Below are 18,979 nucleotides of genomic sequence, written 5' to 3'. Positions count from 1 at the left end.
TATATATGTGTATAAATGAGTCACTCTGCTGTACAGCAATAATTTAACACTGTATTTTAATTATACTTCAGTAAAAAAAATAAATTGAAAAAAAAAAACAACACAAGTTAAAATTCCCAGATGCTTGCAGAAGCCCACATGAGAGAGAAATGATCTAACTCCTTCAAAGCCACCTCCTCCTCCAACTGTGTTCTTGCTTCCTTGGGGAAAATGTCTGAACTCATGGTACTAAAAAGCCTGAGTCCTTACTGGGTAGTACTGGCACTATAGAATGACCATCCAGTGCTCACAGAATTAAACCAATCAGCTGGCTTCCAAACTACAAAGTGGGCAGCCTTAAGATCTTAGAGCTGGAAAAGACATCTAGAAAATTTGTCATGGTTGTAGAAACAAAACAGAAATTTAAGACAGGAAATAGATCGCTATTTCATTTTTTAAGACTTCGATAATTTTCTAGACGCTAAAATCAAATCTCCAACATTAGTGTAAACTTATATTAGGATAATATAGATATAGATGGATATATATGGAAATACTTATAGATACATGTATATACATGGGCTACTATACACACATATATTTCCTTGTGCTGTCAGCTGAGAGAACCTAAAAGCAATACCTCAGTAGCAATGAGCACACTTAGCACCCAGATCACCCAGATCCTGGTTTCCACTATCATTCTGCAATAAAAAGAACAGGCCTGGGAATATACAAGATAAACCTGGAGCAGCTTACAGTGCCAGAAATTAAGGATGCACTTAAAAAAAAAAAAAGGCCCATGATGATAGAGTTGTGTCAAAGGGACACAAGAGCCAAATGCAAGAGCTTCCAGTGGCCAAAGATAGAACAATCTGAGCACCAAGATATATAACACAGTATTGGATTACAGCCCAAACTATAAAACAAAACTGATATAAATAAATGATGATATCCATACTGATATAAATAAATGACAATAAACAAAGGAGAAAAGAAAAATCTCCCATGCAGAAGAATTCCAAATAAAGTATACAGATACTCCACCCTAAGAATGGGAAGCATAACTCCTGGCTCCTTAAGTGTGGACTGTGCATAGTGACTTCCTTCCAAAGAAAACAGTAAAGAAAGGAGAGGAGTAACATTATAGTAGAGAAACCATATAGTGGAGAAATCCACCAAAAATTAATCACATCCAGGTGATCAAGATTAACATCAACAGCTGTAGGTCATGTTGAGAGTATACAACCTTGATATGACATGATAAGAATGGCACTTTACCTCTGTGGTCTTCCTACCCAAAACCCATCACCCTAAGCTAATCATGAAAAAAACATCAAACAAAACCCAACTGAGGAATAGTCTACAAAATACATGACCAATACTTCTATAAAACCACGTCTCCAGGTCATTCAGTGAATTTATATTTTTGTCCTTATTCTATCAAATCCTGATAGATATCTGAGGTGGCCCAAATAACTTGGGTTCCTCATGACTTCTGTCTAGATCCCAGATCCTTACTGACCTTGGCTCTGAGCTCCATTTCAGCATCAGACTCGTCCAGCCAACGATCAAAGTCAGGGGCCAAAAACAGTGGGCGCTTCTCCTGCTTGGTGAGTCTCTCCCACCATTGACTCACCTTCTTCTGTACAGTGATGTTTACCTGCCTCTGGGTCAGTTTGTAAACCGGCTAGGAGAGAAAGCAAGAATGTGAGAATGCCCTTTCCTATCCCCGACTCCTTCCCTTGAAACTGCACAAACCACTGTGGCTGTACAGAGAAGCTGCATGATACTTACTGCCGTTCCTTCTCGGTTCCTAAAAGTCCTGAGGCAAAGAGAACATCTAGACCAAGGGCTGGTACGAGGAAGAACTGCTAAGAACAGCAGTGTCTTGCTCTGGTTCCCTCCCCACCCCCACCCCACCCTCCCACCCCCCGTGTCCGTTGAGGACACAGGAGGAAAGCTGATAAGAAAGGGAGATAGTCTTGGTTATCTCGGCAGAAATTAGCTTGAACACCCTACTGGATCTACATCATGCCAGGCACTACATCCAACCACCTTCTCAAGTACACCACTGCCTTCCAAATCTTCCCACGAAGATGATTCAATTCAAACGGTCAGTGGTTTCCAGCATTTAGAAAGGCCTGCATCAAGGCCAGAACTATACTGTATCAGTTACAGCTTTTTTACAAGCAGTCTTTCACTACGGAGCCTTCTCAACTTAACTCCAATTCTTAGGGGCTGTTTCAGCTCATTATTTCTCTGTATGGCCTCTCTCTTTGCCTCCAAAGCAAGCCCCAGACTGCTGACTATTAAGAAACCCTTAAACCACTGCTGACTATTAAGAAACTCACAGCTAGAAAGAACCTTAGAGATCCACTTAACCCAATCCTTCATGTAACATATGAGAAAATTGAAATGCAAAGAAGTGAGGAACCTTCTTCACACCACTAACAATGAGAGAGCCCAGATTCAACTCAGGTTCTCCAATTTTCCTCCTACTCTGTGGCAAACACCTGGGCTCTGTTCCAAACAAAAGTATATTCTGCTTAGGTTTATCTTCTTCTTCCCCATAAGGCTTGCCCCCATTTCACAAAACTATAAGTATTTATTTCTTAAAATAGAAAGGGAAGTAAGGAAGGAAAGAACATACCTCTGGCTTCACAAGGTCTAAGAACTCCAGGTGAAATTCATAAACATTGTCTCCTTTGGCACCATGCCCCTGAGCTATAAAGAAATGTGGGTTGCTGTGAACTTGAACAGAGCAATGCCATTCAAATGTTACCTTGAAGCAGTTCTTTCAGAAGTATGCAAATATTAATGGGTCCTGCCAAGTGAGTGGGGGCTTGTGAGCAGAGCTACTCAACAGCTAGATGAAAGCTAAATCCTAAACAAAATTTTATCTCCTTATGACTTTCTGGTGATCAGTTGCAGAATATTTACTTAATCTTCTAATGATGCCAAAATGATGGCCAGTATAAATAACAAACAAGAAGAAAGAATACAGAAAGCAAAGCCAAAGATTACACTCTATATAAATTTAACATTCACATTTACTTTGGCTCTGAATCCACAGCAGAGAAAAGTCAAGTAGGTGTATTCTCTTGACTGCAGTTAAGGAAAGCTGCAGGGTACATGGACCGTCTCATGTACTGTCTCAAAGAAAATTCTAAATTTAACACCTTCCAACCAGAGATGGGAGACTTTCCAGGCGACACCAGTGATAAAGAACCTGACGGCCAGTGCAGGAAACATAAGACATGAGTTCGATCTCTGGGTCAGGAAGATCCGCTGGAGGAAGGTATGGCAACCCACTCCAGTATTCTTGCCTGGAGAATCACATGGACAGAGGAGCCTGGGGGGCTAGAGTCCATGGGGTCACAAAGAGCCAGACACGACTGAAGCAACTTGCACACACAACCAAGGACAGACAATGGAGCAGCTGACTGCTCCTTTAGCACATTCCAAACGGAATAAAAAAGAGAAATAATGTTTTCTCAGCTCATTCCCGAGAGGACAAATGGAACTAGGAGGAAAGTCCTCAGGTTGACCATCATGCCATTCCTGTGCCTTGACATGGCATTTTTCCCCAAAGGAAGCAGTTGCCATGCATAGAAGCCAGTGACTATGAGATGGCCCTGCCCTCTAACTCTTGGGCTTATCTTTCCTCATCTGATCATGTGTGGTAAGATTTGCCTATTATGTGCTACAGGTAGCTACTCTCTAAGACCATAAATTCCTTAAGGTAGGACAGTCTAGAAAGCTCCACATGGTAACATACATGTTTATCATTTTAATTTCCTTTCAAATGCTGAGCTCCCTCCAAAATCTGAGCCATTACCACCATGACTCTCACTTGGAAAAGTAGATTCAAAAGCCAGGCTGTGTTTCCACATAAGTATATTAAGGTAGATGGAGCCTCATATAAGGCAGAAACTCTTCAATCTCCCATAACCCCAGTCACTTACTAATGACATTCCAAGGAACCAGAATAGAGAGACAGCAGGGAGAATCCCACTCCACTGGGTATCAATGAATCCAGACCTACCCTCTCAGGCTCAGCAGAAAATTTGCTGATGAACTAAGAAGGAGATGGAGGTGAATTCACAGAATCAAAGACTCTCAGAGCTGGAAAGGCGTCAGATATCATCTAAAGTACAGTGTTTATTAAACTGGTCTGTAAGTATAACATCAGGGAGCCACAAAGTCTCATTAAGAAAATTTCTATTTTTTGGTTTTGTTCTAATATTTTTAAAAAGAAGCATATTCGGAGTCATTTAGATGGCTACCTTATAATCACGTAATACTTACTATATGAGTTCAGTGGCTGTTTGCCACTGCGTTCACAAGTGTAATGGAGTCAAATATCACTTACAGTGACCATATGTAACTCTTAACATGTCTCTCAATCTAGGGTCTATGGCCCTAGAGGATCCTGTAGATATATGTTCAGGGGTCCTTGGATCTTCAAGTTTAAGAAACACAGATTATAACCCAATATCCTAATTTTATAGGCCCACAGAAATCAATAAGTTGTCCAAAGTAGTAGCAGAATTTTAAGCTAAAAGATAAATCTCCTGATTTCTAACCTAGGATACCATTTTGCTATATCTACTACCTTTCTCAGGGGAAAGTGGGATGTTAAACAAATTACTGAGCTCTCTGATCATATACCTCAAAACAATATAACTTACCCCACGAGTATCAGAAAGGTGAACATCAATAGAGAGTGAGTAAAATAAACAGATAAAAATAAAAAGCAACCATCACAATGTCTCTTTAACTGTTTAGAGGCCTGGAACCTTTGCCCAGATACTGACCTTTGAAATGTAGCACATTTTCAGTGATGCTGATGGCAGGATTCTGTGGAAAGAGACCAAGAAAGCAAGAAGGACATTTTAATGAAGAGAAAAATCAAATTAAAACCAGTGGCTTACTTCCCTCCCTACATCTTCCACCTTGGGGACTCAACCTTCCTGCCCTGTGCTTCCTCCAGAGAATATGTTCGGTCATTTACTCCCATCTCTGTGGAGGGTTTCTCTGTATCTATCTGTACACATGTGAGATTGCAGGCTCCGGCAAGAAAGACCCTAAACTGCTCTGCTGCACAGAGCAATCATATACTGAATCAGTCCATTGCACTCATGGTCAGTGGTACATGGTGCCGTGTGAGGTGCCATGGGGGAATACACAGATCTCCAAGACTCAGTCCCAGAGCTGTGGAGGCAGGGAATCTAGTAGAACAGATGAGTCAGATCCTGTGAGAAGAAACAATATAGTATCAAGTAACATATGCTCAAGACCAAAAGAGTAGTAAAAAAAAGTTAAGTGTTACAGGAGTTTAAGAAGAGAGTGAGCACAGCGGGAACAGAACAGTTGGGGACAGCCTTACCAGGAGTGACCCCCATACTGCATCAGGAAAAACAAATTAATTCCTGTATGTTAAGCGAAGGGTTGCAGATTACAGGCAGTTGGATGAAAATGAAAATGTGCAGTCCCTTAGTCTTAGGCTCCATGCTCTCTTAACCTCTATCCAAACCAGGACTAGAAGAGATGGAAATTCTCCAAGTTGTTCATTTATTCCCAGAAGTTGCTATGTGCCTTTTAGCAATTTAACTCTTTTTTTCTTCAGGGGATGAGAAACAGTTTGCATCCTAACTCCCAGATCAAAATTAACAGGCAAGAAGCAGCATGTTTCCAGTGCCGTAACTAGTTCATTTACTCTTCTTCTGTAGGCTCTGCTCTCTGTGTTCCATATTGCATAAAAGAAAAACAAACAAGACAGAGAAAAGGTGAAGGGGACGTTTATTCTAACAGTGGGAGCCTAAATGCTTCATTCATAGCCAAGTGTTAGGAAAAGAAGGAGCATGAAGGCTGGGTTAGGGAGCTTTTAAGCCAAGAACCTTCCCGGTGAGAGTATGGACTTGAGGCTGAGAAGCTCAACCACAGGGGCTAATAATCCAGATGATCTTCTCTGTGCCAGGGAGAGGGAATTAAGGAACTTTATAAGAAAAACATTATACTTTCAGGGGCATGGTTCCTCTATAAGGGAAACAGGGTTTTAGTGTGACTATTATCGTGAAAGCTTGAGTGCTGGGATGTCTTAGTGGCACATTTCCTATCTAGGTCACTTCTTTCCCTACTCTGTGTTCCCCATATTCTAATTCACTTGGAAGGGAAAAAAGGAGTTTGTGGGGAAAAAGGGAAAAAAGCAGTTTATTCTCCTCAGACATAAGATGTGTGCAGCCAGGGTTTAAGCTCTAGCCACAGCACAAGGCCCACAGTTCATTAAGCATTCTGTGAGTCAGATTTTAGATGCTAACTCCTTTCCTGGTAGCTCAGTCAGTAAAGAAACTGCCGGCAGAGCAGGCGACCCGTGTTCAATCCTTGGGTCAGGAAGATCCCCTGGAGAAAGAAATGGCAACCTACTCCAGTATTCTTGCTTGGAGAGAACCCCATCGACAGAGGAACCTGGCGGGCTACAGTCCATGGGGTTGTAAGAGTTGGACATGACTTAGCAAATAAACCACCATCAACTCCTACCCAGCAGTACACTGGGCATGTAAGGTTCAGCTTCTCCAAAGGTGTTGGTAATTAAGGAAGATATTTCAACAACAACAAAAAAACTTTGTCAGAAACAAGCTCAAAACTGGGAAGGAAGAGACGCTGAAGCAATAAAAAAAAAATTAACATCTATGTCTATAAATGAGATTGGCCTATAATTTCCCTTTCTTATAATTGCATCATCAAATGAATTGGAGAATGTTTTCTCTTTCTCTTTTCTGGAAATGCAAGTAGAAGTCTGCTGTGGTTGCCACCTGAAAGATGGCCCCCCATGATCTTCTCCCCCTGGTATTTATACTCTTGTGTAATCGCCTTCCAAATGACATCAGGAATCTGTGTAACCAATAGAACACAGTGGAAATGAACAATGTGACTTCTCATGCTAGGTCAAAAAGGCACTGCAGCTTCCTTCTGAGCTTGCTCTGGGCAAACTCAAGACACCATGGCATGAGAACACTCAAGTAGTCCCATGTATCCTCGGTGGACGATTAACTCATGGATATCTACTCGCCAATAAGGTGAGTGAGACATCCTTGAAGAGTCTACTTCAGGTCATCATACATTGTCAACCACAAATGACATCTGAACAACCACATGAGAGATCCCAAGCCACAACACCCAACTGAGTCCCTTCTGAAGGACTCAGAAATGGAGAGATTGACTTTTGTGTATGGCATAAGACAAGATCTTATCTTATCTTTTTGCCACTTGGATTACCAGTCGTCCCAACACAATCTCCTGAATGGTTCACCCTTTCCTCCACTAATTTGTAAAGCCACCACTGTTGTTCAATAAGTTTTCACATATGGATAAGTCTATTCTGTTCTATTGCTCTTTGTGTTTCTCATCTAAGGTTTAGTATCACAATAATAATCTTTTACACTTGAGTAGCATACTAGAATTCACAAAGCACTTTCAAATCTATTATCCAATTCAAGCCTCAAAACAATCCTGTGAATTGGGTGTTATTATTCACATTTATTTGTATGAAGAGACTGAGGCTCACAAAGGTTAAGTGAATAATCCACGGACACCAGATATTAAGTGGAAGAGTAAGGAACCAACTCTTTCCAACAGACTCTCTATTAGGTAAGGTCAAGAACAGCATCTTTCAAACAGCTCCCAAACAAAGCTCAACACACAGCGCTCATACAACTGAAATGAACAAAAGCCTCGAAAAATGAACAAATGCTTTAACAACTATGGTTGCCGGCACAAATCTGTCCTTCATGCTTGTCCTGTAAACTAACTTTATTCTGAAAGTAACCATGCCTTAGCCGCAATGGACTCTGACTGGTGTTCGCTACTGCTCACCTCAAACACAGAAACAGCTGCTGATGAAGTCTTATTCTTCTCCCATCAGTGGTGGTTTCTCATCAGGCACTAGCCCTACAGCTCCAAAGACAGAGGAGAGATGTGAAAACCTGATAGTTCTCTATGTCTTGGGAAGGGAGCATGTCTGATGCCCCCAAGCTGGAATTCAACACTGAAACTCCCTTACACATAAGCTACAGAAAGCAGGGGGCAATAGAGAACTGTCGACAACCCACAACCCAGCTTAATGTGCAACAAAAGCAGGTACTCCACAAATGGTCTTCATTAAGCAAATAAACCAAACGCTTCATCCCAAGCCAAAATCACCGGTTCTACAGGCCATGCATGGAGCAATTAATTGGGAAGTTTTTCAAAAGGGAACAGCCTCTGACATTCAAAAGCTGGCCTGGCATTCACAGCCAGGACATGTTATTCTGCTATTATAGACAATCTCACAGAGTACCTTGATAAAATGAGATAAAGCCATTTCATAATTCTGTATAAGCCCAGACAAAAACATGGCAACACTACCACCCACAAAATATCAGTTACCCTGCCTCTCGGCCAAAATAAGTGACTGCCACTTCTCTACCAATTAGTTTTATTCTTGTTCTAGTCTCTCTTCTCTATATATGATTTATTCAGATACCCAACCATAGCATTGCTCCCGTTTTCTGACAGTATCTAATCTAAAGTGAATCCTTGCTTCCTTAGTCTATCCCTCAGTCACCAAAGTCCAAATCCTATAATCAGTTCTAACATTCTAATGAGCTAGCCCACAGGGTATGCTCTCCCTTGCTGATATGAGCAATAAACACAACTTGTTTAACTAGAGGCGTGTTCCTGGCAGTCTCTGGTTATAGGGCGTTGACTTCAGATGATCTGAAAGTCTATGCCGTCCTCTTTCCAGAAAGTTCTCCCAGTTTCAGTCTGACAAGAATACTTCATCTTATTTCTGTAAAGTGAAAGTGAACGTGAAGTTGCTCAGTCAGGTCCGACTCTTTGCGACCCCATGGACCGTAGCCTACCAGGCTCCTTCCCCCATGGGATTTTCCAGGCAAGAGTACTGGAGTGGGCTGCCATTTCCTTCTCCAGGGGATATTCCCAACCCAGGGATTGAACTCAGATTTTCTGCATTGCAGACAGACACTTTACCGTCTGAGCCACCAATGAAGCGATAAAAGAATTAATAAAAGCCACCAGGGAATTAATAAAAGAAAGGTAACAAATTCCTTTAACACCAGGGACCTGGTTTATTATTCAACCCCAAATCTATAAATAAACATACTCATGCACAGCAGTTTTGGTTTGTATATAATATCCTTCCTCCTAGATAGAATACCCTTGGGAAGCTGAGTCTGTCTGACTCTTCACTGTAAATCTATAGCATTTCACACATGGTAGGGGATTGCTTTTTATGAATGATACTGACATGTTACTTTAAAATTAATGGTAGCTCCAATGGATGCCTCAGAATTACAGACGAGAAATCTAAGGGAAAAAAAAAAATTCAACTGGGGACAAAATACTTATTTTTTTCCCTAAAAATAAAAAAGGATTTCTCTTTCCAAAAGAAAATCCCATTTTTTCCCTCCACCTTTACATTTCTTTAACTACAAGATATTCCAAACACATACATTCCTATTTGAAAATATACCAAATACAATTAACATATATGTTCATGTTTCTTAACTAAAAGGTTTAGAACTTTCAGGAAAAATTTAAGTGTGATGCTTTCATTTGCCCAACAAATTTACATTTTTTTTCCCCACCAACACCACCCTACCTCCCCTAAAGACAGCTTTTCTGTTTGTTCCAGAAGTATGCCAGGATAACACATCCTTATTACAACTAGAGAGGGTCTCTGAGTTTAACTGGTCTACAAAATGCTTAACAATATCTAAGAGACATTGCCACGACACAAGGTCCATACTTTTCTTACTGACTACTGTTAGAATTCTCTCTAGAAAGAGACTTTGATCCCCATCTACAAAGATTTTGCCTTTTTCCTTTTTTATTAAAACACCCTGAAGCATAGTAGAGGAACACTGCATAGAACATTTATTCATCCTCTGAGGTAAAAGTATACTTCAGCCTGGTTTAACATATTAAACGACACAGCATACAGTGTCACAGCCTAAAGCATTCTGGCCAGTACTACCTATCTTTCAATAAGAAAACAGGTTTATATTCCAGAAGCAAAGATTAAATTCAACAAACTCAAGTCTACAATCAAAGATCACCTATACCTTGCAAGACAATATGCCAGATGGGCTGACAGAACTGAATAAAAATGCCTGACTCAGAAGCAGAGAGAGTTAACCCGGAGTGAAGGAGGTTATAAAGTGCCATAGATGTCAAGGATTGTAGCGAGTAAGAACGACTGTAGAAAGAACATTCCAGACTAAAAACTTCAGCTCCTCAACGATGGGAATCCTGGATGGTTTTGACAGAGACAGAGGGGTACATAGGTCCTGAGATGGCCACCATTTAGGAAGCCTCAGCTTGTTCACATGGAAGTCAATGAGATCAAGTATAAATGCTCCATGTGAGTTAAGATAATTTTGAAGTTCTGTATGCAACTCAGCAAACGTGAGCCCACAGTCTTCAGAAGAGTGGGGGGAAATCACTCCTTCGGGGTCTTCTGGACTTTAAAATGAACAAGAATGACTTCCATAACTGAAGGGCTGGGAGGTGGGTGTGCCCCCCCCCCACGCCCGAGGCAGCGGCGGGCCTCTCGAAGGTCCGAGGGGACCTCTGGACCTCTAAGACCAGCGCTGGACGTCCAGCCGCGGCCAGGCAAGCCACTGTCACACTGCATCTCCGACCCAACGAGCTCATCCCACGCCTCGAAGGGCCTCGGCAAACCCGAATCCAGACAGCCAGGCCTCCAGGGCCAGGCTCGGGCTCCCCCAGGCCGCAAACTGCGAACAAAGAGGCTGCCGGGGCAGCCTCTGATGCGCGGGGCTCACGCAGCACCCAAGGTACCTAAGCCTTCAGGGGGTCGCACCCGGGGTCTGCCTTGATGAGGGCCAGCCCGTGCTCTGGCCTGGCCGCCCAGAGCGCACCGCGTCCTGGATCCCGTTGACGAGCTGCTGGCTCTCCGGACAAAGAGGACGGGTCCCCAGAGCCGAGACCCAGCGCACGTCCCGCCTCCCGGCCTTTACCTGCACATCACTCAGCTCCACGCGCAGATACAGCTCGCGGTGCCGCTGAGCCCAATAGACGTGAGGCGTCAGCACCTGATTCTCCATGACTATACTGCCCAGAGCGGCTCGCTGCGCCTCGCTGCGCCTCGCTGTCTCAGGTAGTGCGCGGCTGGAACTGGTCAGACGAAGGCCGCAAACCCCCGCGCTCCGAAGTGCCGGCAGTCCGCAGCCTCCAGACGCCCCACGCTCGCGGACCGCGCCTGCGCAGTGGTGAGCGAGGAGGCGCGGCGCCGGCTCCTGGCCTCGCGGCGAGCCGGGTGGGGGCGGAGCGGGGTGGGGGCGGAGCGGGGTGGGGGCGGAGCGGGGTGGGGGCGGAGCGGGGTGGGGGCGGAGCGGGGTGGGGGCGGAGCGGGGTGGGGGCGGAGCGGGGTGGGGGCGGAGCGGGGTGGGGGCGGAGCGGGGGCGGTGCGGGGGCGGTGCTGGGCGGCCACAGGAGCGCGTGGCGCAGCGGCTCGCCGTGAATGCCTCGGGAGTTGGCTAGTACGTTGTCGTTCCCTCTTACCTGCTGGAGGACGGTTAAAAATAAGCGTAAAAATTGAAAAACGCTGGAGACTCATGAAGAAGCGATCAGCATAGAGAAAGGACTTGGGATTGGTGTATCTGGAAGGTTCCTCCCATTTGTCACTCATTAATTCAACATTTGTTGAGCGCCTGCTATGTGCCTGGGCTGCAAAGATAAAATACCGAAGATTCGGGAGTAAGACACAGTGCCTGACGTCTTGAAACCCTCAGTCTATTAAAACCCGCAAGTAATTACAGACATAATAAGTATGGTGATGGTTATAAGGGAAGCGGTGGGAAAGCGAGGAAGAGGACGGAAGAGTGTTCTAAGAGAGGAGAGGAGGCGTAAAGGCCAAAGATTTCCAACGCTCTCCCATAGAACTTTATACGATGATGGAAATATTCCATTTTGCGCTGTCCACAACGGTAGCCACTGCCCACATGGGGCTTTTGACTACTCGAAATGTGGCTAAAGAGACTGAGAAACTGAATTTTTAATTACCTTTACTTCTAATTAATTTAAATGCTGCTGCTGCTGCTAAGTCGCTTCAGTCGTGTCCGACTCTGTGCGACCCCATAGACGGCAGCCCACCAGGCTCCGCCGTCTCCGGGATTCTACAGGCAAGAACACTGGAGTGGGTTGCCATTTCCTTCTCCAGTGCATGAAAGGGAAAAGTGAAAGTGAAGTCGGTCAGTCGTGTCCGACTGTTAGCGACCTCAGGGACTGTAGCCTACCAGGCTCCTCCGTCCACGGGATTTTCCAGGCAAGAGTACTAGAGTGGGGTGCCATTGCCTTCTCCGAATTAATTTAAATAGTCGCAAATTAATGGCTATTCTATGGGACAGCGCAGGAGACTTGTATCTCTTTAAATAGGAAACCCAAACTAGTTCAGTTCAGTTCAGTCGCTGTCCGACTCTTTGCAACCCCATGAATTGCAGCACGCCAGGCCTCTCTGTCCATCACCAACTCCCGGAGTCTACCCAAACCCATGTCCATCGAGTCGGTGATGCCATCCAACCATCTCATCCTCTGTCGTCCCCTTCTCCTCCTGCCCCCAATCCTACCCAGCATTAGGGTCTTTTCCAATGAGTCAACTCTTCGCATGAGGTGGCCAAAGTATTGGAGTTTCAGCTTCAACATCAGTCCTTCCAATGAACACCCAGGATTGATCTCCTTTAGGATGGATTGATTGTATCTCCTTGCGAACTAGAGAGGACACTAATTTATATTCAATTTAAACTATCGCGTCTGTATCCACTTCAGCCCCAAGTCGGCTTGCAGCGAAGAATTCGATAGGAAGCAACGTGACAATGAAAACCAGAAATCTGGGACAAAATTGAACTTTATAATTCAATCTGGTAGCACACATTTATTTAGCAAAGTCCTGAGCACAGGGATCCAGAGATGAAATGATGTCAGTTCTCAGAAAACATTTAGCTCAGGGAGTATCATATAAAACATAGAGGGTTTCAGTATGAGAAATGTGCTGAGCTCACAAAGAGGCAGGAAGGTAGGAGCTGAGGGTTGTAGAAACCAGTAGCAGACATTTGAGAACAAATCCTTGAGAGCTGGGCTGTGAAATATGAGGAGGAATTTGATAGAGGAAGAAGCAGAGGTAGGGCAGTGGACCCACAGGGCAGGAGTCCAAAGTTGAAGAGATATGGAAGGTTCTGCATGTGGGGAAGTGGGGGCTTCCCAGGTGGCTCAGTGGTAAAAAATTCACCTGCCAGTGCAGGAGATGCAGGAGACATGGGTTGCATCCCTGGGTGGAGAAGATCCCCTGGAGGGAGAAATGGCAACAGACTACAGTATTCTTGCCTGGAAAATCCTGTGGACAGAGCCTGGTGGGCTGCAGCCCATGGGATTGCAAAGAGTCAAACGTAATAACTGAGGGACTGAGCACACACGCACACATACCGGGGGTTAAGGGCATGGAGAAGAGAAGTTGCCCTGGGTCTGGAAAGACAGATAGGGAATGGATGGGGGAAGTCTGTTTTAATAGCTGTTTGTACTCTATCCCACAGACACAGAGGAGTCAAGGAAGTTTGTTACAGGAGATTTGCAAAATCACATATATACTGGGCAAAAAAAAAAAAAAGTCAGTGAGGAGGAATTAGTAGTAGGCAAACCAGTTGGAGGTGATACAGTCTTCCTGTTATGACATAATGAAAACAGCAACCTTGATAGCTTTGAATTTTAAAAATAAAATATTTTTTAAATTATAAAAGTACTTTCATTGCATTGCTTTTACCTCAGTGTAAATGCAATATAGGGCACATTTTAAAAACTGAGGTATAGGAACCAGGCAAATTTTAAATATTTGACTTCAGCTGAATTTTTGAATGTTTATACCTGTATAATTAATTACTATCCAGATCAAGGTCTGGAACATTTCTAGCATACTATATGTTCTTTCATGTCAATATACATTTGTCTACCCTTCCCTACAGCCCAATAATTACTATCATGACTTCAATCACCGTAGAGTTGTTTTTGTCTATTCTTGAATCTTGTGTAAATGGGATCAACATATGTACACTTTGTGTCTGGTTTCTTTCATTCAACGTAATGTATTTGAGATTTATCTGTGTTGTAAACACAGTTTACAGTTCATACTTTTACAGTTCATACTGTGTGTAAACACAGTTCATACTTTTTTGGTTTTTGTATAGCGTTTCACTGTATAAACTTATCACAAATTGTCCATTCTCCTGATGATAGACATTGCATTGTTTTCCATTTTTAGCCATGAGTATTTATGTACTTGCCTTTTGGTGGATATACTACTCAATTTTCTTGGGTAAATACCTGGAAATGGAATTGCTAGGGCATAGACTATGTATGTTGAGCTTTTGTAGATACTATTAGGCAGTTTTACAAAGAGTTTTGATCAATTTATACTCGCACAAGCAACGTTTGAAAGTTCTAGTTGTTCTCAGTCAGTCAGTCAGTTCAGTCGCTCAGTCATGTCCAACTCTTTGTGACTCCACGGACCACATCACGCCAGGCTTCACTGTCCATCACCAACTCCCAGAGCTTGCTCAAATTCATGTCCATCGAGTCGGTGATGACATCCAACCATCTCATCCTCCGTTGTCCCCTTCTCCTGCCTTCAATCTTTCCCTGCATCAGGGTCTTTTCCAATGAGTTAGTTCTTCACATCAGGTGACCAAAGTATTGGAGCTTCAGCGTCAGCATCAGTCCTTCCAATGAATATTCAGAACCGATTTCCTTTAGGACTGGCTGGTTTGATCTCCTTGCAGTCCAAGGGACTCTCAAGAGTCTTCTCCAACACCACAGTTCAAAAGCATCGATTTTTCGGCACTCAGCTTTCTTTACGGTCCAACTCTCACATCCATACATGACTACTGGAAAAACCATAGTTTTGACTAGATGGGCCTTTGTTGGCAAAGTAATGTCTCTGCTTTTTAATATGCTGTCTGGGTTGGTCATAGCTTTTCTTCCAAGGAGCAAGTGTCTTTTAATTTCATGGCTGCAGTCACCATCTGCAGCGATTTTGGAGCCCAATAAAATAAAAGCTGTCACTGTTTCCATTGTTTCCCCATCTATTTGCCGTGAAGTGATGAAACTGGATGCCATGACCTTAATTTTTTGAATGCTGAGTTTTAAGCCAGCTTTTTCACTCTCCTCTTTCACTTTCATCAAGAGGCTCTTTAGTTCTTCTTCACTTTCTGCCATAAGGGTGGTGTCATCTGCATATCTGAAGTTATTGATAGTTCTCCGGGCAGTCTTGATTCCAGCTTGTGCTTCATCCAGCCCAGCATTTCTCATGATGTACTCTGCATAAAAGTTAAATAGGCAGGGTGACAACATAGAGCCTTGACATACTCCTTTCCCAATTTAGAACCAGTCTGTTGTTCCATATCCAGTTCTAACTGTTGCTTCTTGACCTGTGTACAGATTTCTCAGGAGGCAGATCAGGTATTCCCAGGTATACCAGGTCTGGTATTTCCATCTCTTTCAGAATTTTCCACAGTTTGTTGTGATCCACACAGTCAAAGGCTTTGGCGTAGTCAATAAAGCAGAAGCAGATGTTTTTCTAGAACTCTTTTGCTTTTTCTAGTTGCTCTATTTCCTTGGTATTTTCAGTCTTTTAAATTTTAGTCATCCTGATAGTGATAGTGAAAGTCCTCAGTCGTGTCCGACTCTTTTCAAACCCATGGAGTATACAGTCCATGGAATTTTCCAGGTCAGAATACTGGAGTGAGTAGCCGTTCCCTTCTTCAGCGGATATTCCCGACCCAGGAATCAAACCGAAGTGTCCTGCTTTGCAGACGGGTTCTTTACCAGCTGAACTACCAGGAAAGCCCTGGTCATCCTGAAGGCTGTAAAATAAAAATAATTTTAGTCCAGCATATCTGAACCCTGAGGTTTATCAACTGACCTCTACCCAAGGTGAATTGAATTCAAGACTCTTGGTAAGCAAGGAGACCGAATGTTGACATTTTGCCTTATATGCTCCATAAGAAAAGTCCAGTGTAAGGGAATTTATCCAGACTGGTTCCACCACCACTAACCCACTGGATGACTTCTCTGGGCCTGAGCTTCCATATCCATCAAATGAGAGCGTTAGAGTTGGTGCCCTCCAATATTCTTCTCAGCTATTCCTAAAATTTCCTGTGAGGACCACTATTGTGGGCCTCTCTCTCCATGGGAAATACAGTAAAAAAAAAAAAAAAACAAAAGTAGAAATGGGGAAGGGAAAGAGTAGCATCCAGGTAAATTCTAAAAGATAGAAGAGGGGGTAAAAAGGCAGTGCAGAAGTAGCCCTGCCCAGCTGAATTAGGAAGGGCTGAGGGTTTTATGATAATACCAGTCAAATGAAAATGCAAATGAAGCACTGTCTTTGCGTTCTACTTTCCAGGTGAGCCTCCCCAGCCCTCTTTGACCCAGGGTCACCCCTCCCTCCTCTGGCCACCAGAAGCATTTGCTGAGTGCTCTCTGTGCCTGAAGCGCATGGTGATGGTGGTGTAGTTGCTAAGTCATGTCCGACTCTTGTGACCCCATGGACTGTAGCCCGCCAGGCTCCTCTGTCCATGGGATTCTCAAGGCAGAATACTGGAGGGGGTTGCCTTTTCCTTCTCCTGGGGCTGAAGCACATGCTCAGTACATAAATCTGTACTCCTGCCTTTGGCAAGTCATCATATACATTCTCCTTGTCCAGCATTTTACAGAAGCTTTTTATATCTATAAGAAACTTTGGAAAATGAACTATTGAATTTGGCTGTGCTGTGCCTCACCCAGCATCACCCAACCTGATATCCTTAACCGAAATCAGGTTACTCTACCTAGATGGCACAAAGTTGAGAGTGGAGAGAGACTGAGAGATCAGCCCAGGCATCTACTGGGGAATCTGTGCACCCAGTTCATAGCCCTGTAACCTCTTAACTATGCCAAGAGGGTGGTGAGCATTGCAGCCAATCATTGCTGTAAAAACCTTCCCTTCAACCTGTCAATCCCCAGTTCGGATGACTGTGCAGAGATGCCCCTTTCCTTGAGTGTGGGGAGTGGCCTTTCCACCCTGTTCAATTTGACCTACCTGATAAGTTTTGGCTTTCTGGGCTGCCCATATAGTTGCCAGGAAGACAGTTGGTGTGCTAGCATTTATTGAAAAATAGTGGAGTGGAGAGAGGAATACTACATTTACATATAGGCATTTGTTTATGGGCAAACTTGGGCAAACTCCAAGAGATGGTGAGGGACAGGGAGGCCTGGTGTGCTGCAGTCCATGGGGGCTGCAGAGTCGGACACAACTTGTGGCTGAACAACAATAAATTTATATATTGTGTTGGCCAAAAGGTTCATTTGGGCTTTTCTGTAAGCTGTTACGAAAGAATTTTTGGCCAAGTCAATATCATAAAATGGGCTTCCCAGGTGACCCAGTGGTAAAGAATCTGCCTGCAATGCAAGAGACACAAGATCAATCCCTGGGTCAGGAAGATCCCCTGGAGAAAAAAATGGCAACCCGCCCCAGTATCCTTGCCTGGGAAATCTCATGGATAGGGGAACCTGGTGGGCTACAGTCCATGGCGTTGCAAAAAAGAGTCTAATACACACACACATTAAAATATTATGTAGAAAGTATATGCAAGAATCTAATAACCTCAGTTTCTTGGGGGGAGGGAAACTGTGACTGAAAGACCAGCATAGGAGAATATTTTTACTATATACCCTTTTATTCAAAAAATTAAATATGAAAAGAAAATTAACTAAAAAGGCTCCTTTTTGTTATGACAGCTTGGTTTGTACTATGCCTCCAAAAGGTACAAAATATAGAGGAAGTGGAAAAACAAACTCTAACCCATCGGATGTGATGTAGTCAACTGCTATTACATGCTTGTGATCTATTTCCTCAACTAGATCGGAGGTTCCCAGCCTGTTTGGTCCCAGGGACAGATTTCATGGAAGACAGATTTCCACAGACAGCGCAGATGGTTTTGGGATGATTCAATCGCATTACATTTATTGTGCGCCTCATTCCTAATCTAACGCTGCTGACCTGACAGGAGGTACCAGGCTATGGTCCAGAGGTTGGGGACCCCTGAACTAGGTTGTAAACCTCCCTGCAACACAGATTGTCTCCTTTTGGTATCCTATAGCATCTAGTACAATGTTTTAGACAGTAAATGCTTAAAATGTGCATGCTGATGATAATGCCCAGTGCTAGAAAAGTTTTAGTGAAATTGGCACACTCATGCTGAGTGTAGCTAAGGGCAATGTGAATTCATGGCATCATTTTGAAAAGCAATTTTGCAAGAGGTAGCAAGAAAAGTGGAGATGTTTATGCTGGTTGGCTTTGTAATTCCCCTTTGGAGATTTTATTCTAAGACAATAATTTCAAGGAAGAAAGATGTATATATGAAGATGTTTACAGTGTTACATAGAAAAACATTGGGACTTAAGAATGACCAAAAGAATTGTGGTATGACAATTCAGTAGGAAAACTATACAGCTGTGCAAAATAATAAGAAACTAGCAGTATTTAAAATGTTTATGATAAAAGATACAAAAATTTTGATTACAACTTTATATAGTGATAAGATACTAGGGAGTAACTTGTGTTGTTTTCTTCCTTTTTAACCCTTGATCCTTCCCGATAGAAGGAGCTAGCATGAGGCAACCACTGCTTTCTGGGAGTTGTAAGTTTGGGGTTAGAAAACAAAGACGTCAGATTCTTCTCTTTTAACCTCAGTTGAACATTCAAGACAGAAAATATTTGGAGTAATATTCAGACTAAATAAAAATTGGGGGGGCACTCTTTCTGCCCCCTTCTGATGTCTATGTCAGAAGCTTTCTCTTATCTCTTTTATACTTTAAAACTTTATTTAAAAATTTCCAAGTATAAGAGGGAAGAGAATGTTTATAGATGAGAGAAATAAAAAGAGCGGTCTGA

At 43.3% G+C, this 18,979-nt stretch overlaps 1 protein-coding gene across 9 annotated transcripts in view; it reads right to left on the bottom strand.

Moving 5' to 3' along the window:
• HACD3 (3-hydroxyacyl-CoA dehydratase 3) overlaps positions 1-11,272 on the bottom strand; it is a 29,305-nt gene extending 18,033 nt beyond the window's left edge. For 2 of the 9 annotated variants that reach the window (XM_081513835.1, XM_081513836.1), the window contains exons 1-4: positions 11,022-11,272; positions 4,797-4,839; positions 2,630-2,703; positions 1,502-1,666 (exon numbers count right to left, since the gene is read on the bottom strand). In XM_081513835.1, coding sequence (XP_081369961.1) covers positions 1,502-1,666; positions 2,630-2,703; positions 4,797-4,839; positions 11,022-11,108 — 369 coding nt within the window. In that variant the 5' untranslated portion in view covers positions 11,109-11,272. Of the gene's footprint in view, positions 1-1,501; positions 1,667-2,629; positions 2,704-4,792; positions 4,840-7,854; positions 7,936-10,842 lie in introns of all 9 variants that reach the window. The other 7 variants (XM_081513842.1, XM_081513840.1, XM_081513839.1 and 4 more) reach the window with 7 other exon arrangements.
• Between the last annotated feature and the right edge of the window lie 7,707 nt (positions 11,273-18,979).

This window comes from Giraffa tippelskirchi, chromosome 7 (assembly GCF_054371585.1).
Source record: "Giraffa tippelskirchi isolate mGirTip1 chromosome 7, T2T-mGirTip1v1.2.pri, whole genome shotgun sequence".
Lineage (NCBI taxonomy): Eukaryota > Metazoa > Chordata > Mammalia > Artiodactyla > Giraffidae > Giraffa > Giraffa tippelskirchi.
The sequence above is the reverse complement of the archived record's forward strand: the minus strand, read 5'-3'. Positions and strand labels throughout refer to the sequence as shown.